General features: G+C 36.7%; 2 protein-coding genes across 2 annotated transcripts in view; one reads left to right on the forward strand and one right to left on the reverse strand.

Annotated features, from left to right (window-relative positions):
• Positions 1 to 21,499, forward strand: part of LOC129436654 (coronin-7) — a 213,836-nt gene that overhangs the window by 47,271 nt on the left and 145,066 nt on the right. The gene's annotated exons all lie outside the window — the stretch shown is intronic.
• On the reverse strand, positions 10,509 to 13,676 carry LOC141351184 (protein CTLA-2-beta-like). The gene is made up of 4 exons (XM_073857740.1): positions 13,565 to 13,676; positions 12,211 to 12,284; positions 11,840 to 11,962; positions 10,509 to 10,679 (listed from the first exon to the last, which is right to left on the reverse strand). The coding sequence occupies exons 2-4, from the start codon at positions 12,274 to 12,276 to the stop codon at positions 10,623 to 10,625; spliced, it is 246 nt and encodes an 81-aa protein (XP_073713841.1). The 5' UTR covers positions 12,277 to 12,284; positions 13,565 to 13,676; the 3' UTR covers positions 10,509 to 10,622.

Genomic DNA, 21,499 nt, shown 5'->3' on the forward strand with positions numbered 1-21,499 from the left:
GTTAATACTCAAATTAGCGTTTAACAGTCTACTGTCAGTCAAGAGGTTGATCGATTAAGACAGAAAAGAGCACAAGCCAAGCATGAGACAAAGTTATATGATGGTTAGTAAATAGGAACAGAGTTTATTGAACAGTTATCTCAGTTGCAAATGTCTCAATGTTCAAACTTCCTCTAACCAGCATGAATTCAAAATGCAACATCCCATAAACTTCAGCTTCCATAAACATTTTCTTTATCTAACACAGACAGGACAGCTCATGAAACTTCACAAACATGAGATTAAACAACAATGAAGTTTATAAGACATAAAATATAGAAATATAATGAATACATTAATAAACATGTAAAATATAGAATTATAAATGATCAAATCATTAAATTAATAATAATAATTATAATAATATTTAATAATAAAATAAACAATCATAAGGATAATGATTATAAAACGATTATGTAAATAAATGATTAAAAATAAACTAAAAAACACAATAATAAAAACATTCTGCATGTGTCATGTGATATAGCTCTATATCATCACGGCTGTGATTAGGCCAGAGGCACGAGGCCGTAGGCCGAATGCTTACGGCCTCGAGGAACTACTCGTTTTTTGTGTACTTCTACTTTTTTAAATAGTTAGTGAAGTATGTTTTGTTTAAAGTATTGTACTTTGCTACATTTGAAATCAAATCTGTAACTGAGTAAAAACAAAAAATTTAGTGATAAAGGCGCGCCACAGATGATTGACTGATTGGGCGGGGGAACTCACAAGAACCATAGAGACAGATGAGACAGTTGCAAGCTGATGCAGACCCTCATTCAATGAAAGAAACCCCGAACATATTTATGTGACCACTTTCCACTGACGCGAAGTGAGTGTTTCATTAGAGGTAAGTTAGGTTTCACTCCTGAGTACGGAATTGACGACCACGTTTTTACCGCTCATTTGCACAACAAATACGCATTATCTTCCGAGGTCTAGCAGCTTTGCGTCAAGTCAAACACAACTTAAAGGAAAACACCACCGTTTTTCAATATCTACTATGCTTTTACCTCAACTTGGACGAATTAACACATTACTATCTTTTTTCAATGCATGCATGCATGTTTGTACAGAGCGCCGTGAATGTGTTAGCATTTAGCCTAGCCCCATTCATTCCTTAGGATCCAAACAAACATTTTATTTTGTGTGCCAATACTTACTCGTGTAATTACTCGCATTGCACGCATTGAAAAAAGATAGGTATGTATTCATTCATCTAAGCTGAGGTAAGAACATAGTAAAATATTTAAAAACAGCTGTGTTTTCCTCTAAAAATGCCAATAGGCGGCACAGTGGCTCCATGGGTAGCACTGTTGCCCCACAGCAAAAAGGGCCCTGGTTCAAGCTCCAGCTGGGTCGGGAAGCGAATTTGCATCAATGTGGTTTTACTGCGGGTACTTTGGTTTCCTTCCACAATCCAAAAACATGCAGGTTAGGTGAATTGGAGATCAGAAATTTCCCTTCACCCAATGTGTCTAGATTAATTTACTTGTGTATAGATTAACTAGTTCTCGTCATAAATATAGCCATAGATGCTGTAATGACGTTAAGAATAAATAAATGAATAAAAATGCAAATGAATATGAATTACACTCCAAAAAAATGACTTTCTAACTTAGTATTTTTGTCTAAAATCTCTAATTATCTAAAAATTCTTAAATCAAGTTGGAAATAAGTCTAGATTTTAGACAAAAAATATAAAATTTAAGTGAATTTGTGCCTAAATGTAGCAAAAATATTTGCCAATTATTGCATTTTTTTCTCAAATTGAAAAAAAAATTATTTCAAGATGTTTTTTTTTACCAAATTGGCAGATTTATTTGCTTGTTTTAAGCACACATTTATTAAATTTTTTGTCTACACTGCAAAAAAAAAAAATTCAAGAAAAATTATCTTAGTATTTTTTTCGATTTCAATAAAAATATCTAAGACCTCTTAAATTTAGATGCTTTTTCTTGATGAGCAAAATGGCCCAAGAAAATAAGTCTAGTTTTTAGACCAAAAATATCAAATTTAAGTGATTTTGTGCATAAAACAAGCAAAAAAAAATCTGCCAATGGTGGTAACCAATTTTTTTCTTGAATTTTTCTTGAATTTAGTGTTTAAGAAAAATGTTCAAGATTTTTTGCTTACCTCATTGACAGATTATTTTTTGTTTGTTTTATGCACAAAATCACTTAAAATTCGCGAGTTTTACAGCCGTACTGTAATTTCATTTGATGGATGCTGAGAGCATGAATCTGCATCCTAAACTTTAATGACTTTGAAGTATTGAGAGAAAGAAAGTGTGCACTTCTCTCTGTGATTTAACACCCTGACAAAGAGTCTGAGCCGGGCACACAGAGGTCCACTCAATCCAATGTCAATCCAAGGTAGGATGATCATAGTTACAAAAGCCAAATATAGCTGCAAGCAGCGATACCGGGGTCAAGCCAAACATGGCAAAAAATGATTCATACGTGATGACTGTCATGATTTAAGATCTAAGTTTGCATTAGTTTTATGAAAAAATAGCAATTTTTTCGTATCTTGAGACCACTAGGTGGCGCTGTGCCGAAACAATAGATGGTGCCTCAGGTCATGACTGTGATGACACATACCAAATTAAGTGTAAATACGATAAACCGATACGGAGATATAGCCTTAAATGACTTGACCACTAGGGGGCACTGACCAAACAATAAATTGTAACTCAGGCCTTGATTGTGATGACACCCACCAAATTTGGTGTAAATACGATAAAGAGATGCAGAGATATAGCTTCAAATCTCTTGACCACTAGGGGGCGCCGAAAAGTTTACAAGTCCTCTCAGAACATGTTGCTGATGAACCATACCAAGTTTCATAACAATACGCAATTGCGTTTCTGAAATACTTGAACTTAAAAAAAAATTCAAAATGGCCGACACACAAAATGGCCGACCAAAAACCATTTGGTATCGTTTGACTCGCCATGCCTCACGAAATCTAACAAGACCAGTCTCATAATTTTACATTCAAATTTGCAGTAGTTATAAGCAAAAATAGACATTTTTTATATCTCGTGACCAGTAGGGGGCAGTGTGACGAAATGGTGCATGCACCCTCAGGTCATCACTGTTATGACATATACCAAGTCTCATATTAATACGCAAAAGTTTTGCGAAGATACAGGCTCAAACACATTTTGGCGTGCTCGCCCTCGCATTCTTTGATGCGTTATACGACAACGGATAGGTCTACCGAAAATCTTTTGATAACTTTTTGTCTAGAGTGTCTCTAGATGATGCATACCAAAAATCAAGCCAATCACACGAGCGCTCTAGGAGGAGTTCGAAAAAGTAGATGTTCAATATAATTCAAAATGGCCGACAGGAAGTAGGTTTGACTCAGACATATTTGATACCGTCGGACTCAGCATGAGCCAAGGAATCAATAGAGTGAAGTCTTATGTCATAGTGGCAATTTAATCAAATGATATAAAGATTTTAAACAATTTATTTACATATCCTGACCACTAGGTGGCGCCGTCCTAAAGATTTATAGGTGCGCTCAGAACATGTCACCGATGAACCATGCCAAATTTCGTAGCGATACGCCATTCGGTTTGTGAAATACTGAACTTAATAAAAAAATCAAAATGGCCGACACCCAAAATGGCCGACCGAAAACGGTTTGGTATCGTTTGACTCGGCATGCCTCAAGGAATCTAACAAGACCTCCTTCATGATTTTAGACTCAAGTTTGAAGTAGTTATAAGCGAAAATAGGCATTTTTCGAATCTCGTGACCACTAGGTGGTGCTGTGACGAAACGTTGCAGGCACCCTCAGGTCATGACTGTTATGACATATACCAAGTTTCGTGTCGATACACAAAAGTTTTGCGAAGATACGGCCTCACGTCCGTTTTGGCGTGCTCGCCGCCATATATGTTGTCAATTTATATGAGAACGCATTGGTCTATCAAAAAGCTTTTGATAACTTTTTGTCTGGGGTGTCTCTAGATGCTACATACCAAAGGACATGCAAATCGGACAAACGGTCTAGGAGGAGTTCGAAACAGTAGGTTTTACGAAAAATTCAAAATGGTGGAAAGATGTGCATGACACAAATGACATCAATGTGTGCAATTGAATCATCATCAGCCAAGGATTCAGAGGAAACAAGAATTTAGTTTCTAGGACTCACGAGTCAGAAGTTATGAGCATGAACATTAGTGGATTTTTGGACTGTTGGTGGCGCTAGAGGGTTTGAGTCAGACACACCAATGTTGCTATAGTAACTTCTGAGACTGTCCTCTACATGTGTGCCAAATTTCATAACTTTCCTATGTACGGTTCTATGGGCTGCCATTGACTTTTGGGTGGAAGAACGAGGAAGATAAATAATAATAAGAAAACTAACAATAACAATAGGGTTCTACGCCCCTTCGGGGCTTGACCCCTAAATATAGCTGCAAGCAGCGATACCGGGGTCAAGCCAAACATGGCAAAAAATTATTCATACGTGATGACTGTCATAATTTAAGATCTAAGTTTGCATTAGTTTTAGGAAAAAAAGTGCAATTTTTTTGTATCTTGAGACCACTAGGTGGCGCTGTGCCGAAACAATAGATGATGCCTCAGGTCATGACTGTGATGACACATACCAAATTTAGTGTAAATACAATAAAGCGATACGGAGATATAGCCTTAAATGACTTGACCACTAGGGGGCACTGTCCAAAACAATAGATTGTGACTCAGGTCTTGATTTTGATGACACCCACCAAATTTGGTTTAAATACGATAAAGAGACACAGAGATATAGCTTCAAATCTCTTGACCACTAGGGGGCGCCGAAAAGTTTACAAGTCCTCCCAGAACATGTTGCTGATGAACCATACCAAGTTTCATAACAATACGCAATTGCGTTTCTGAAATACTTGAACTTAAAGAAAAAATCAAAATGGCCGACACACAAAATGGCCGACCAAAAACCAGTTGGTGTCGTTTGACTCGGCATGCCTCACGAAATCTAAGAAGACCAGTCTCATAATTTTACATTCAAATTTGCAGTAGTTATAAGCAAAAATAGAATTTTTTTATATCTCGTGACCAGTAGGGGGCAGTGTGACGAAATGGTGCATGCACCCTCAGGTCATCACTGTTATGACATATACCAAGTCTCATATTAATACGCAAAAGTTTTGCGAAGATACAGGCTCAAACACATTTTGGCGTGCTCGCCCTCGCATTCTTTGATGCGTTATACGACAACGGATAGGTCTACCGAAAATCTTTTGATAACTTTTTGTCTAGAGTGTCTCTAGATGATGCATACCAAAAATCAAGCCAATCACACGAGCGCTCTAGGAGGAGTTCGAAAAAGTAGGTGTTCAATATAATTCAAAATGGCCGACAGGAAGTAGGTTTGACTCAGACATATTTGATACCGTCGGACTCAGCATGAGCCAAGGAATCAATAGAGTGAAGTCTTATGTCATAGTGGCAATTTAATCAAATGATATAAAGATTTTAAACAATTTATTTACATATCCTGACCACTAGGTGGCGCCGTCCTAAAGATTTATAGGTGCGCTCAGAACATGTCACCGATGAACCATGCCAAATTTCGTAGCGATACGCCATTCGTTTGTGAAATACTGAACTTAATGAGAAAATTCAAAATGGCCGACACCCAAAATGGCCGACCGAAAACGGTTTGGTATCGTTTGACTCGGCATGCCTCAAGGAATCTAACAAGACCTCCTTCATGATTTTAGACTCAAGTTTGAAGTAGTTATAAGCGAAAATAGGCATTTTTCGAATCTCGTGACCACTAGGTGGCGCTGTGACGAAACGTTGCAGGCACCCTCAGGTCATGACTGTTATGACATATACCAAGTTTTGTGTCGATACACAAAAGTTTTGCGAAGATACGGCCTCACGTCTGTTTTGGCGTGCTCGCCGCCATATATGTTGTCAATTTATATGAGAACGCATTGGTCTATCAAAAAGCTTTTGATAACTTTTTGTCTTGGGTGTCTCTAGATGCTACATACCAAAGGACATGCAAATCGGACAAACGGTCTAGGAGGAGTTGGAAAAAGTAGGTTTTACGAAAAATTCAAAATGGCGGAAAGATGTGCATGACACAAATGACATCAATGTGTGCAATTGAATCATCATGAGCCAAGGATTCAGAGGAAACAAGAATTTAGTTTCTAGGTCTCACGGGTCAGAAGTTGTGAGCATGAACATTAGTGGATTTTTGGACTGTTGGTGGCGCTAGAGGGTTTGAGTCAGACACACCAATGTTGCTATAGTAACTTCTGAGACTGTCCTCTACATGTGTGCCAAATTTCATAACTTTCCTATGTACGGTTCTATGGGCTGCCATTGAATTTCGGCGGAAGAACGAGGAAGAAAAATAATAATAATAAGAAAACTAACAATAACAATAGGGTTCTACGCCCCTTCGGGGCTTGACCCCTAAATATAGCTGCAAGCAGCAATGCCGGGGTCAAGCCGAAAAGGGCACAAAAGGATGTAAAATTGAGATTGGATAAGCAGATTGAAGAACCTAGGTAAATCTAATAATTTTAGATGAAAAAACAAAAAAGTTATCAACAAAATTAATCTAAGTTCTTGTCTACTGCAATCGTCCTTCTGTTATTGACAATCATGGAACATTAGAACACTGAAGGACATGTGAGTGGTGTTTGCAGTGGTCACATCATGTTACAACAAGTTTAATTAGTCAAAAGAGACCATCCCCATGTCTCTACGATGTTCTGATGCAGAGATATAGCTTTTGCAAAAACGGTTGATAAGGTATTCTCAATGGTTGCTAGGGAGTAAATTGGCAACCACCAGTGATTATAGTCAAAGCCATGAAAGGAATAATCCATGATGACTCATGGTTTTAGATGTGTTGTTGCAGTAGTTTTAGGCAAAAATACCATATTCCATCTCAAAACCAGTAGGTGGCGCAATGAAAAAATTGTGCATGCAACATCAGGTCATGATTGTGTTACATCTAGCTAGTTTTATGACTATACACTTTAGTTTAGTTAAGAAACAGTTGTATGACCATAGGGCTGGCTTGTTATCAAAGGTTTTGTTCAATTATAAGGCCATCTAGTGGTGCAAGCATACAATTTTTTTTGTGTGGCCTCAGAATGTGCTCATGCATCATCGTATCAAATCTGGTGAAAAAATCTCTTTTCGTTACAAAGTTACAACCATTTATGTGTAAAAAACACAAAATTTGAAGGTAATTTTTCGTTTTTTGCAATTTTCGGCCATTTCTGATGAAAATTTTAATATAACGCCAATAGAACTTTTTGTTCAGAAGGTAAGGTTAGTTTCTTCCTATGGTGTTTTCGAGTCGATCGGAAAAACGTTCGCGGAGATATTTACGCGTGTTTCTTAAGTGCTATTTTGCTGCGCAGGGTTAACCGTAAGGCGAATTCGGGTATGTTTGGTATCGTTGGACTCGGCAACTATTTAGAACTCAAAGGAAACAAGTCCTGTGAAAATATGTCAATCGGAGCCAAAGTTATAGGCATGTAAAACATAAGTCTGACCACTAGGTGGCGCTGTGACGAAACTCTGCATGCACCCTTAGTTCCTGACTGGCATCACAAATACAAAGTATCGTGTCAATAGGCCTAAGTTTGGCGAAGATACAGCCTCAAATCCGTTTTTTTGAGCTCTACGTAAAATTTGTTGACGCGCTATACGACAACGGATTGGTTTATCAAAATTCTTTTAATAACTTTTTGCCTTGAGTGTCTCTAGATGGTGCATACCGATTTTCAAGGCAATCCGGCAAAAGCTCTACGACGAGTTCGCAAAAGTAGGTTTTATGAATATTTAAAAATGGCGGGAAAATTTTCATGACGGAAAATGACGTCATAGGGTCCAATCGAATCGTCTTGAGCCAAGGAATCAGAGGAAACAAGAATTTAATTTCTAGGACGTACGGGTCAGAAGTTATAGGCAAAAACATAAGTGCAATTTTGGACTGTTGGTGGCGCTAGTGGGTTAGATATAGAGACTCCAAATTTGCTGTGGGGACACATTGGACTGTCGTTTATCAGTGTGCCAAATTTCATAACTTTCCTACGTACGGTTCTATGGGCTGCCATAGACCGCAATGGCGGAAGAAGAATAACTAATAATAAATATAGCTGCAAGCAGCAATGCCGGGGTCAAGCCAAAAAGGGCACAGAAGAAGGTAAACTTGAGTCCGGATGAGCAGTTTAAAAAACCTAGCAAAACCTCCTGATTTCAGACAAATTAATATAACAGTAATCAGCAAAAAAGCTGTGTTCTTATTCAGTGAAATCTCTCCCTCACGTCTTGAGGAGCATTGACAACTAGAACACTGAAGGAAATGTGAGTGGTGCTTGCAGTGGTAATACTCAGCTCACAAAATGTTACTGTGGTGTTAATGAGTCAAAAGAGCCCACCCCCATGTCTCTACGCTGTTCTGATGAAGAGATATAGCTCTTGCAAAAACAGTTGATAAGGTATTCTCATTGGTTGCTAGACAGTAAATTGACATCCACCAGTGATTATAATCCAAGCCATGAAATGAATAATCCATGATGACTTGTGGTTTTAGATGTGTTGTTGCAGTAGTTTTAGGCAAAATTTTCAATTTTCTATCTCAAAACCACTAGGTGGCGCTGTGACAAAATTGTGCATGCAACTTCAGGTCATGATTACGTTACATTGAGCTAGTTTTATGACTATACACTTTAGTTTAGTGAAGAAACAGTTGTATGACCATAGGGCTGGCTTGATATCACAGGTTTTGTTCAATTATAACGCCAACTAGTGGTGCAAGCAAGCAATTTTTTTTGTGTAGCATCAGACTGTGGTCTTACATCAGCGTATCAAATCTGGTGAAAAAATCTCTTTTCGTTGCGAAGTTATAACCATTTATGTGTAAAAAATACAAAATTTAAAAGGTAATTTTTCGTTTTTTTCATATTTCGGTCAATTCTGATGAAAATTTTAATATAACGCCAATAGAACTTTTTGTTAAGAAGGTAAGGTTAGTTTCTTCCTATGGTGTTTTTGAGTCGATCAGAATTACGGTCGCGGAGATATTCGCGCGTGTTTTTTAAGCACTATTTTGCCGCACAGGGTTAACCGTAAGACGAATCCTGGCATGTTTGGTATCGTTGGACTCGGCAACTATTCAAAACTCCAAGGAAACCAGTCCCTTGTAAATATGATGATCATAGCCAAAGTTATAGGCCTATAAAACATTCGTCTGGCCACTAGGTGGCGCTGCAACGAAACTGTGCATGCTCCCTCAGTTCCTGACTGGCATCTCAAGTACCAAGATTTGTGTCAATAGGCCTAAGTTTGGAGAAGATACAGCCTAAAATCTGTTTTTTTGCGCTCTATGTAAAATTTGTTGACGCGCTATACGACAACGGATTGGTTTATCGAAATTCTTTTAATAACTTTTTGCCTTGAGTGTCTCTAGATGCTGCATACCAATTTTCGTGGAAATCGGGGAAAAGCTCTAGGACGAGTTCGCAAAAGTAGGTTTTACGAATAATTCAAAATGGCGAAAAAATTTCATGACGGAAAATGATGTCATAGGGTCCAATCGAATCGTCTTGAGCCAAGGAATCAGAAGAAGCAAGAATTTTGTTTCTAGGGCTTACAGATCAGAAGTTATAAGCAAAAACATAAGTCCAACTTTGGACTGTTGGTGGCGCTAGTGGGTTAGACATAGAGACTCCAAATTGGCTGTGTGGACACATTGGAGTGTCCTTTATCAGTATGCCAAATTTCATAACTTTCCTACGTACGGTTCTATGGGCTGCCATAGACCGCAATGGCGGAAGAAGAATAACTAATAATAATAATTATTATTATTATAAAAAGAAAACTAACGGATACAATAGGGGTCTTCGCCCCTTCGGGGCTTGACCCCTAATTAACAATCCAATTCAAAATACGAAGCATAAATAAATAAATAAATGTAATCAATAGAATGCATACCTGGCAAAAGAATAAAGATCTGCCTGATTCCTCAAAACAAAAAAAATAAAAATACATGATACTTTATCAAAAGATTCATCTCTTGGTTCCCTGTCTATTCAGTCATTTGGTGCTGATCTTACAAATATCTTTTGTCGGGGTTTGCTACCATCTTACAGTTTAAGGTATATCATGGAGTTGGATTTCATTTTACAAAAGTTACTGCAGTTAACATGAGATCCTTTGTTTCATTTACAGACAGTAAATCAGATGTGAAAAATAGAAAAGTTTAAAATATTCATCTAATGTGAAGTAATCAGCAGTTATGAGATTCATTCATGCTTTTTTGATGCTTTTTGCACATCGTTTTCTTTCATGGAATTATAGACACCGTAAAGTAGTTTTGGTCTCCCCCTGGCAACCACATTTATTTATATCTCTGTCACTCCTTGAGGGTGCCAGAACAACTAAATACACTGCAAAATCCTCAGCCAATGAGATGCAAGCCTGTATTAGTTTTATTAATCTGTTAGTTTAATGCAACAATGTTATGTTGGCTAAATTAAGTTCACATTGTTAAATTGAATGTTTTAAGTACAACATGAGTTCCTAATTTGGTTGTGTTGTCTTCTTATTCATGCAACCACACGGACTTTCACCTTCAATCTGTAGAGAGATGAACATTAAAGGAAATATATTTAAAAACTCCAAAAATACATACAGGAAACTGTTTCAAAAGCTAGTTCCAGTAAACAAGCCTTTAACAATACGTGACCTGATCCAGCTAAATGAGTCACAGTGACTCAAATTTCATAATTGAGATTTTGGTATCAATGGAAAGAGGCTTTCAAATGATATCCTAGTCAAAGTCATACCTTGAATGTTAAGTTAAAGATAAAGACATTTGAATTAAGGCTGTCTGCCCTGTTTTCCAACTGAAAACCTGAGAAAATCGCCTTTAAAGTTTTTTTGTGTGCGCGTGAGAGAGAGAGAGAGAGAAATTAAGAGAGGCAGAGAGACAAGCAAAAAGAAAACAAATAATGCTAGTAAAAGCAATACAGACCCCGTCAGGCTATGGTAGACATGTCATTTAACCTATTTAAAGTCGATGTACTATCACAAGGGTCTTGAAAATTTATTATGAAGGTTGAAAAATTACATGGTGTCGCTTTAAAAAACCCATGGCGCTGTCCGAGTGCTGAAACAGCTCTCCTCGTGTTTGTAAATTCTTTATCTCTTGTTTGTATTTTTAGAGTACAAACCTTTTCTTACATATTTGCAAATTATTTTATGAGATTACAATGATTATGTAGGACATCAATACATTTACAGCAATTTAAAGCATGCTATTTTTACTTACATGACTGAAAGAAAACGACTTTTAAAGGTTTTAATCCAAAAAATAACAATTTCAATACAAATAAAAGCAACACATTTTTTATACATCAACCTTAAACTTGTGGTTATCTTCCTCCACTTAGTTTTTCAGTTTATAAATTCCCCCATCTAAATAGGGATTAGACATGGCGCCATGCGCAACTTGCCTTTAAAGGGGATGAGAGCTGAGACTGTCATTGGTTTATTGCACGTTACGCCCAAAACACACCCGTTACTCATTAAGAGAATATGAACAACCCTTTTAGGTAGTGCACTTGGCGCATAAACCATTTTTCCTGTCGTCAAATTAGCAAAAGTGGAATCGGACATGCCCATTTAGACCGTTCTCCGTGCATTTTAGACAATGAGCTTAGATCGTTAAAATAGGGCCCAAAGAGTTTAGCATTTTATACCATTCAGTTATTAGCAGATTTAGACGAAGTACTGACCATGTCTGAAAATTGATTGAGCCCCATCGTAAAGCTGGTTAAGCCCTGTTCATACTGCTTGTTATGGTCCTCAATATAGATCTTGTTCTTCTCCCAAGCGGCTCGACGAATAGTCTCCTCCTCCTGTCACACAAACATACATACATGCTGATAATAAATTATGAATGTAATTACTGTAAATCATATTGTCAGCAAATCAAAAAGGCTATGATTTTGGTCATGTCCACTGGTTATTGTGCGTCTGAAAAATCCAAAAGGCTGCTATCTGTGATTAAACATACAAACATCTATAAACACGCCAGCTTTGATAAAAATATATAAAGGATTTAAAATCTTAAATCTTTCACAAATTGGACAGGATGTTGACTTACCGGACTATTGTACTTTTTCTCGAAGGTGGTTTTCCAGCTCTCCCATTCTTCATCTAGAGGATTCATTATAGAGCCTGAAAAACACATAAAAATAAAGGTGCTAAATAGTAGTGCTGGGCAATTTATGCAATTAATCGGATACAAAAACGTGCCGCATTAACCATCAGGATTACAGAAAGCGTGCGGAGTCGCAGAAGCCCCTTCCATGACACGAATTTCCTCGTGAATGTCTCGATTACTAGAATTTCACGCGCGGCTTTCACGCGAGTAAACTCAAAATGTTCAAGTGGCAACTACGAATTTGATGCCTCAAACGCAGCTGGTGTGAATCCACAGTAAGATGGTGGCATATCGGAAGCTAGTTATTTTTGTTTCTAAAGTTTTAAATATGGATATTTCTACAACAAACGGCGTGGATTACCCTCAGAAGGTGTTTGTTTATCATCATGTAGCCGTTTGGATTACTTTTTGGAAGAATAAATGCAAATTGTTTGGACTTGAAGGAGGTGGACCCCGTAAATTTACTGTTAACGACTGGAAAATCTAAGACATTTTCTAAAATAACTGAAAATGTGTTAGTCTGAAAAATGGACATATGCATCTCGGACGGTGACTAAATCTTGGGTTTAATATCATTTTTGGTTGTACTATTCCTTTAATGCTCTGAAGAAGATATCCGCGGATCTTTTGCTGAGTGCATGTGAATAACTCAATATTATCGTATTGTATACGTCAATTGCTTCACAATACTCAAACAATATATCCATACACTTCGATTAGAAACATCAGTTGAATTATTGAATGAGTCGTACTGTAAGTGGTTGTGGTTTATATTTTGCACAACAGAAAATAATTTGTATTACCATTTATACATCTCAACGTTAACTAGAACCAGTAGCCTTTGCCAGTAATGAACAGTTCACATTCGTTGATTCTCCTTATAAACATCTTTGTGTAAAAGCTTTTTTTTCGTGTGCCAGTTGCATCTATTTAATCCACATTAAGATACATGGATGCGATCCCTGTCTTTGCTGACATTTGTGGTCGACTGGACTGTAAGATACATGAAGTGTCTGACTTAAAAGCTATTTATTCACTCACTGCAGCTGTCTGCTCTTGTCTAAATTTCAGTCGAGACGAGTTGCATCTCAAACAAGCCTATTCATATTCTTGTTTAGTGGCTTTACCACCATTATTAAATAAGTTCTTTGGCAAGTACTTACATATATAATAGTTTTATTATTTAACGATAATTTAGTGAATAATGACATTAAGAATAATTGAATAACCATGCCAAGATGCCAACCCTCTTTCTCCCCCTAAAACAAAGCAAACGTTTGTCCCTTTCAGTTACCTTGATTAAAAAGATCTCGGTTCTCTTTCCTCGGTTGAGAGGTGCGGCAGAGGCAGCTCAAATGGGGACCTTGGCGCTATGGGCGTATTTTTATATGACTTTATTACTCATCATCTATGTCATACTGCGTCTCACACAGCTGCTCGTCTCAAAGCAATGGGCCCTTGGCAAGCCTCCAAATGACTCAATCATTCTGGAAGCAGTTAACAAGTTCCTGTTGAATTACTGTAAGCACGTCTCTCCACAAGGCTGACTCTAAAAATATTAGGTTGTTTTTAACCCAACTGCTGGGTTGTTTCCACATGGTTGATTAACAGTAACCCAGCAGTTGGGTAAAAACAACCCATTATTTGGGTGATTTTAACACAGAAATGTGTTCTGTCCAATAGTTACCCAGCCCTGGGTTAAAAACAACCCAATATTTTTTACTTCCTGTAAACAGGGTTTAAATTGGGCCGGGGCCGTCCGGTGCTAAGCTCCGGCACATAGGCTGAAGGTCTCGCTCTGCTCATGCCAGTCTACCCGCTGCGCTTGTGCGTGTGTACTCGCTGCGCTGGTGCGTGTGCACTGACGCGAAGGGAATAATGTGTTTCCATCCATTATGGGACATACTCACCAACGCAAGTTCAACGATTTGCGCGAGTAGATTACATACAAAGTCAATGCAAAGACGCAATCAGACGCGTCCTCGCACGGGGCGATGCAAATGACGCGAATTTGGCGGCGCAATTGTCGCAGAAACACACTCTTTTCCTTTTAAACGCGTCTTCACGCAAGTTATGCAACTCGAGCGAAAAAACTCAGGAACTTCAAGAACGCGCTTTCACACAGGATCATTTGACATTGTAGAGAGAGAGAGAGAGAGAGAGAGAGAGAGAGAGAGAGAGAGAGAGAGAGAGAGAGAGAGAGAGAGAGAGAGAGAGAGAGAGAGAGAGAGAGAGAGAGAGAGAGAGAGAGAGAGAGAGAGAGAGAGAGAGAGGGGTAATAATGGTGCCCTTGTCGAGGAAACTTAATAGAAGACTAGAAACGTGTTAAGGACTAAAGTATGTATGTCACTCATCTAATTACAGTATGTTAACTGGATAACACTTCATATAACTCATATAGTTTAATACATTTATGTATTTTGATTACACAAATCAAACCTTACGATTGTTTTAGTTGCTGACCAGCATAGGGAATTTCTATTGCTAATTTATTAGACATGTTGATAAAACAGTACTGTGTGTTGTACTTTTTCTTGTTAATTTAATCTTTTTGGGTAGCCTATCTTATAGAATTATTCAAGGAGGTTGATTCCTTTTACTTCATTTAAAGTTTGATCAATTGTGCATAATGACATGTACAACAAATGGATATAGGGTGTCAAACTCATAGATTTGCATAATTTAAGATCCAGACACTGTTTATAAAATATTTGTGGTCAATCTCTGGCACAGATTTAAAGTTGAAACTTATCAAATCCTATCAGAGGTCCAGAATGTCATTAAAACACACCAGTGGCTTTGCTGTCATCAGTATTAAACATGTTACCCCTTAAAGTACCCTCCCTGCAGAGCCCCCCCCACATAACAAATCCCAATTTAACCCCTGCCTGTAAACTTACGTATCATCAGATTTGCAGATGATACTACAGTGATTTGACTCATCTCAGATTTCACTAACAGTAAAATCCACCCGCTTACAGAACCTAGTTGCTATCTTTAAACTCATAATTCACAAATCTCAAATACCATTTCAACCTGTAATCTCTATCTTTAGTCACTTATTTCATTTAAATCTCTTCTGTCTATGCTGCTGCTATACAACATGCAAAATACAAAACATACAATTTTTAAGCAAAATCACTTGAGTATGTAGATCAGGTCTCTATGCCAGACAAAATATTTAGGATCCAGCCCGGATGCCAGATCCCGTCAGAAAATATAAGCGGAGCTGTTAACACTAAAATTAGCGTTTAACAGTCTTTTAAGCCAGAGAAGAGCGCAAACAAGGAAAACATTTTTCTCATTTTAATGGACTTTAACTCTTTCACCGCCAGCATTTTTTTAAAAAGTTGCCAGCCAGCGCCAGCGTTTTTCATGATTTTCACCAAAGTTTAATGACTTCCAGAAAATGTTCTTCTTCAGATATATAAACATACAATATACGAAATGAAAGAACAGACCCTCTGCTTTCAAACAAAAAAAACCGTTTCATCCTACCTTGAGTGGTTCTTTTGTAATCAGCTTTTGAATATGGGTAGGTTTCTGCAAAAAACACCACATTTTGAGCAAAAAGCTGAGATAATTCCATGTTTGTGACGGACTTTTCATAGAGATCCCATTCAGAGTGATCTTTTAAACAGACATGGACAAGCAGAAGCTTGCCATAGGGCAATACTTCCGGGTTTAAAAAGTTGCGGAAGATATCTCGTCAATGGCGGGGAAAGAGTTAATGGACCCCAATACTTAACAGTTTTAATGCAGTTTAAAATTGCAGTTTCAATGGACTCCAAGCGATCTCGAACGAGGCATAAGGGTCACAGTCCAAAACATAGAAGTGTTTGGTGGCTTCTAAATTCATCCCTGTTTGGAGCCATAGGAATGAATGGGGCTAAGCTAAATGCTAACACATTTACGAGGCGCTGTACAAAAATTAAGTGCACGCATTGAAAAAAGATAAATATGTATTAATTCATCTAAGCTGAGGTAAGAACATAGTAAAATATTAAAAAACTGTGGTGTTTTCCTTTAAAAAGGCCAATAGGCAGCACAGTGGCTCCATGGGTAGCACTGTTGCCCCACAGCAAGAAGGTTCATGGTTCCAGCTCCACCTGGGTTGATAGGTGAATTTGCATTAGTTTGGGTTCACTACGGGTACTTTGGTTTCCTCCCACAGTCCAAAAACATGCAGGTTAGGTGAATTGGAGATATCAGAAATTGCCCTTCACCAAATGTGTGTAGATTAACTTACTTGTGTATAGATTAACAAGTTCTCGTCATAAATATAGCCATAGATGCTGTAATGGCGTTAAGAATAAATAAATTAATAAAAATGCAAATGAATATGAAAAATAAACAAAAGACTTTCTAACTTCGTATTTTTGTTGTGTTTTCAGGAGAAATATTTAAAAACTCTTAAATCAAGATGCATTTTCTTGATAAGCGACATGAAAATAAGTCTAGTTTTTAGACCAGAAATATACAATTTAGGTGAATTTGTGCTTAAATTAACTAAAAATATCTGCAAATTACTGCAATTTTTTCTTGAATTAAGTGTTTAAAATAGTAAACTTATTAAGATTTTTTTCTTACACCATTGGCAGATTTATTTGCTTGTTTTAAGCACACATTTATTTAATTTTTTGTCTAAAAACTCATTTTTTTTCTTATGTCATTTTGCTCATCAAGATAATTCATCTTGATTTAAGAATTTTTTGATATTTGTACTGAAAACAAGACATTTTTTGCAGTGTAATACAAATACAAAATTAATCTTTTAGCAGGTTCTCTGGTTCTTGCCAAATGTTTTAATGCGAAATTTTATTTGAATATTTTTCAATAAAGTTTATAAGCCTCAAAAACAGTTGTGGCCTTTCCGGTGTACTTGTAGATTCTCCCCAATAGATGTCACTAAAGTGCTTTTGTTTTGTTTCACGTTCATGAATCAGGGCAGTGCTTCCAAATCCTGGTCCTCGAGGCCCCCCTGACAGAAAGTTTTAGATGTCTCCTTATTTAAAACACCTTATCAGCCTACTTCAAAAATGGTAAACATTTCTCCATAACAAGCTGATGAGTTAAATCAGGTTTTAAATAAGGAGACATCTAAAACTTTCTGGGAGGGGGTCCTCGAAGACCAGGATTGGGAACCACTAAGGAAAATTATTACACAGATATCAGTTTATTATTATCACATCCGCAGGAGTGAAGCTCATGACCCCTATCAGTATTTGTGGTCTGGATGAGGTCTGTAGGGACACAGCATAATTTATTTTTTTGAACACACATGCAGTAGATCAGCAAATATGGTTATTTAAAAGACATTTATGCTGGTTACATTTGACCCCTAAAATCTGTTTATTTTTCTGCAGTGTTAATTGTAAGTTAACACTTCTTTTGTTTTGTTATGATGTTAGAAGTTTAAATAAACAGATGTTCCAGTGAGAGCAACCAAACCTACTGTGACTCATTTGAAACATTAACCACCGTGTCTTTTCCTTGCTTTCTATTTCTGGACAGAAAGGTTTCTTTTTGGCTGGAGTAATGTTTTGATTGACTTCATGCAATATGCTTTTGTTAAATCTAGTGGATTGAGAAGCCCCGGACTTTATTTTCGTATATTTCAAGGTGCAATAATGAAACTAGAACTGAAAAGATCCAAATTGTATGTGTCGGCCTCCATCAGTGCATTATAAGATTTAAGGAAGAATTATATATGTCCGGGAAACCACCCCTTTGTGTTGACCCACACATAAAGTCAGGAGTTTTACGGCCGTGTTGTAATGTCATGTGATGGATGCTGAGAGCATTAATCTGCATCCTAAACTTTAATGACTTTGAAGTATTGAGAGAAAGAAAGTGTGCACTTCTCTCCTGGCCTCTCGGTGATTTAACACCCTGACAGAGAGTCTGAGCCGGGCACACAGCGGTCCACTCAATCCATGTCCACGTGGAGCAATCCATAAAGAAATAATAACAACACCGGAGAGATTTTCCATTAGCCAATGATGTTATAGTTTATGGGTGAACAAGAAATTTTAGGATTACTTTTTGCCTGCTAAATAAACAATAGTAACATCAGAAATGTATTGGATTTAATGGTTTTAATGGGAATTTTATTGGTTGTAATCGAAACTGTAATCCTGTTTCTCTTTACTGGTATGTGTTGGGATTTATTGGTGGGGGCATTAAATCCTACTTGAAAAAATGAATTTTTAAGGAGTTTTAATGGTAAAAGCTAATTGTTCCTATTGGTATTTAACTGGAAACCAGTAGAATGGCAACAAAAAAAAGGAAAAATAGAAAAAGAGAGAAATGTGAGACTATAGATCACATACTGAACTCCAGAGGTTGTGCCCTCATGAGCACAGCTGTAATTTAAGCGAATAGGCCCTTCAATCTCCCCAAATCCACCCTATTAAGCAAATTACCGCTGACATGTGTGTTTCATTCCCATCATTTTCCTCCATTAGGTGAGCGGAGGGCAAGGGTACATTCGGAGACACGGACCCGCTTGTTTTACGACACACCGCTTGTGTTGTGCTCCTGAACCGTGCATATAGGCTTAAACCCTTCAAGTTCATGAATAAAGCGAACATTAAAACAAGTGTTCACTGTTAGACTTAACTGTCATTTTTACAGTTACTTACCACAAAATGCCCAGTAAAATACCATCATTTTCTTTTCCAGTTCATTACTGTAATATGCATTGCATTATGGGTATTAACATTTAATTTACAGTGATTTACTGTATGTTTTGAATTTGCGGTAGAATGCTGTAAAACAACAGCAGTAGTGCTACTGTAGTTGAATAAAACAGTGTTATAAAAGCATTTAAAATGGAAAAATTAAATATATCTATGAAATGAAATACATACATATTTGCATATTTGTTATGCTTTTAGCAGTGAAGCAAATTTCAAAATGTGAATTGTTTTTCAGCAGTGTAAATAATTTATTTAGTATTGTAGATAGAAACAAGAAAGGGATTATGGATAAATGCTTGACCGGCAGATATGAATATGACCTCAAGACTTCAAAACACTACAATGTAAAAAAATTCCGTAGAAATTACAGTGTTATTGCAGCTGGGTTGCCGGTAACTTACCGTAGATTTAAATTTATGTTATTTACTGTCAACATTTTGTTCAAAGTTAAATGAACATTTAGCATTTACAAGTCTTTGTCTTTACAGACTAAAACAAAAAACAGCATCAAGCAAAACATTCTGGGAAACAAAATCTGAAGCAAAAACAGAAAAAGGTTGATGATGATTTCTGGTTCCCAGAATGCTTTGCATGAGGCTGTTATTGTATAGTTTTATTCTGTTAAGATAAAAACTTGTTAATATTTAAAATTTATTTAACTTTAAACAAACTCTTGCCAGTAAATAACATAAATTTAAATCTACGGTAAATTACCCGCAACCCAGCTACAATAACATTGTAATTTCTACGGAATTTTTTTACAGTGTAGTGACGCCAAGATTTCGCTTTTCGGAGTATCAGGAGAGTGACAGAAGAGGCTACTTGTAGAGTGTAGTGAGTAACTTTTATTAAGTGACTCTGTGGTAGTGTTACGGACCTACGACATGGGCGACCCGCCTTCGATTCCTCTTCAAGGCAATATTTTTTTTAAACTAGGTTACAGAAATGTATTATATTGTAAAATGGAACTGCGGTAAAGGCATCATACTGTAAAAAACATACAGTTATGGTACTGTAATGGGGCAGTTACCGCATATATACAATAACATTCTAACAGTGTTGATTTGTAAGTGGGTTTATAAGAGTATTTGCGTGGTTTCGTGAGTATTTGTTATATTTAAAAGCAAATTTTATAGTTCAGGCAAAAATATATAGAGTCATTTGATTTAAAAACTGTAGACATTTCGTAAGGTGTGCTAATAATTTACAAAAATAAAAGTATTGTTTTTTGTAAAGCAGATGATGACACAAAACTACTGATGTGTCTGCAACATAAATATTCTTTGAAATCAGAAAAAATCCAAAGTGCTCAAAAATAGCTGAAAGAATTTTTTGTTTGGGAAAAATTAGTTAGGTGCTCTTTGGTGTAGGGTATTCAAAACGTGAAAAAAAGGGGAATCCAAGGCACTCTTCATATATCAAAAGTAGGGCTGTCAATAGATTAAAAAAATTAATCTAGATTAATCGCATGATTTCATGAGTTAACTGCGATTAATCGCAAATTAATCACACATTTTTATCCATTCTAAATTTACCCTAATTTAACACTTTTCAGGTTTTTAATATTCTAATCATATATACATATATAGATGCTTTATGCAAATGTATGTTAACAACAGCCTGTTTACATTTTAACAGAATCACCAGCCATTGTTTTGTATATGAATTTTCCTTTCAGAAGATTTTTCTTTCTCCATTTTTGTTTGCTGCTGCATCATTTGTGACCTGTGCTGGCAAGTTGAGTCGGAATTAGCAAATTTAAAAAAAATAGTTGTTCATATTTTGACATTCTCTATTAAAACATAGAACAATGCATGATTTGTTGAAATATAACAAAATATGACAGAACTACACGTGTTTGAAGTTGAAAGAGTCAAATTACCACAAACATTTCCACATCCATACATTATATTACCACATCAATACCTTAAAATCACTGGTAAAACTAATAGATTTAGCACACACAAAGCAAAAACATCATCAATGTATGTTCAACTTTTTTTCCTTTTTTTTGATTGACATTGAGACAGACTGCTTAAAATCTAAGTGATCTAATATAATGTTACACATCAGATAGTTTTACACAACAGTTAACCAAACATTTACTTAAAACATAACATATTATAGAGCCTACCTGAGTGAATTCTTATCAAAACAGATATTTTTAAAACTGTAATTTTGTGTAGATGTCTATATATCCGGGTCGCGCACTCGCGCGTCTGTGTGCACGCGCTTCAGATATCAGTCAGTCAGCGTGAGGGGATCGCTTTTGAGTCTTGTCGCTCTTAATAACTCTTTAACATTAATCAGGTACCGAACTTTATCTCTCTTAATGACTCTTTTAACATCAAGCAAGTCCTGCAGTCTATTTTCTAAGTCATGCATAAAAGCGAAACCAAAATGAATTGAGACGCATCTTTGTATTAGATTAAGCATTAGGAGGACGGTAACGTTACACCTCTCAGACGTATAAATAAAGATCATATCAGATGTCCAACGAGCATTTAGAGCATTGGATTTGGTAGACA

The sequence above is a fragment of the Misgurnus anguillicaudatus genome, chromosome 19, assembly GCF_027580225.2.
Source record: "Misgurnus anguillicaudatus chromosome 19, ASM2758022v2, whole genome shotgun sequence".
Taxonomy (NCBI): Eukaryota; Metazoa; Chordata; class Actinopteri; order Cypriniformes; family Cobitidae; genus Misgurnus; species Misgurnus anguillicaudatus.

Excerpts from the sequence above, each read along its gene's own strand:
- LOC141351184 (XM_073857740.1), bottom strand. The coding sequence starts at position 12,276 with ATGAATCCTCTAGATGAAGAATGGGAGAGCTGGAAAACCACCTTCGAG. Across the intron at positions 11,963-12,210 it reads AGAAAAAGTACAATAGTCCG|GAGGAGGAGACTATTCGTCG; the intron begins GTAAGTCAACAT and ends TTTGTGTGACAG. Across the intron at positions 10,680-11,839 it reads TCAATCAATTTTCAGACATG|ATTGAAGGTGAAAGTCCGTG; the intron begins GTCAGTACTTCG and ends ATCTCTCTACAG.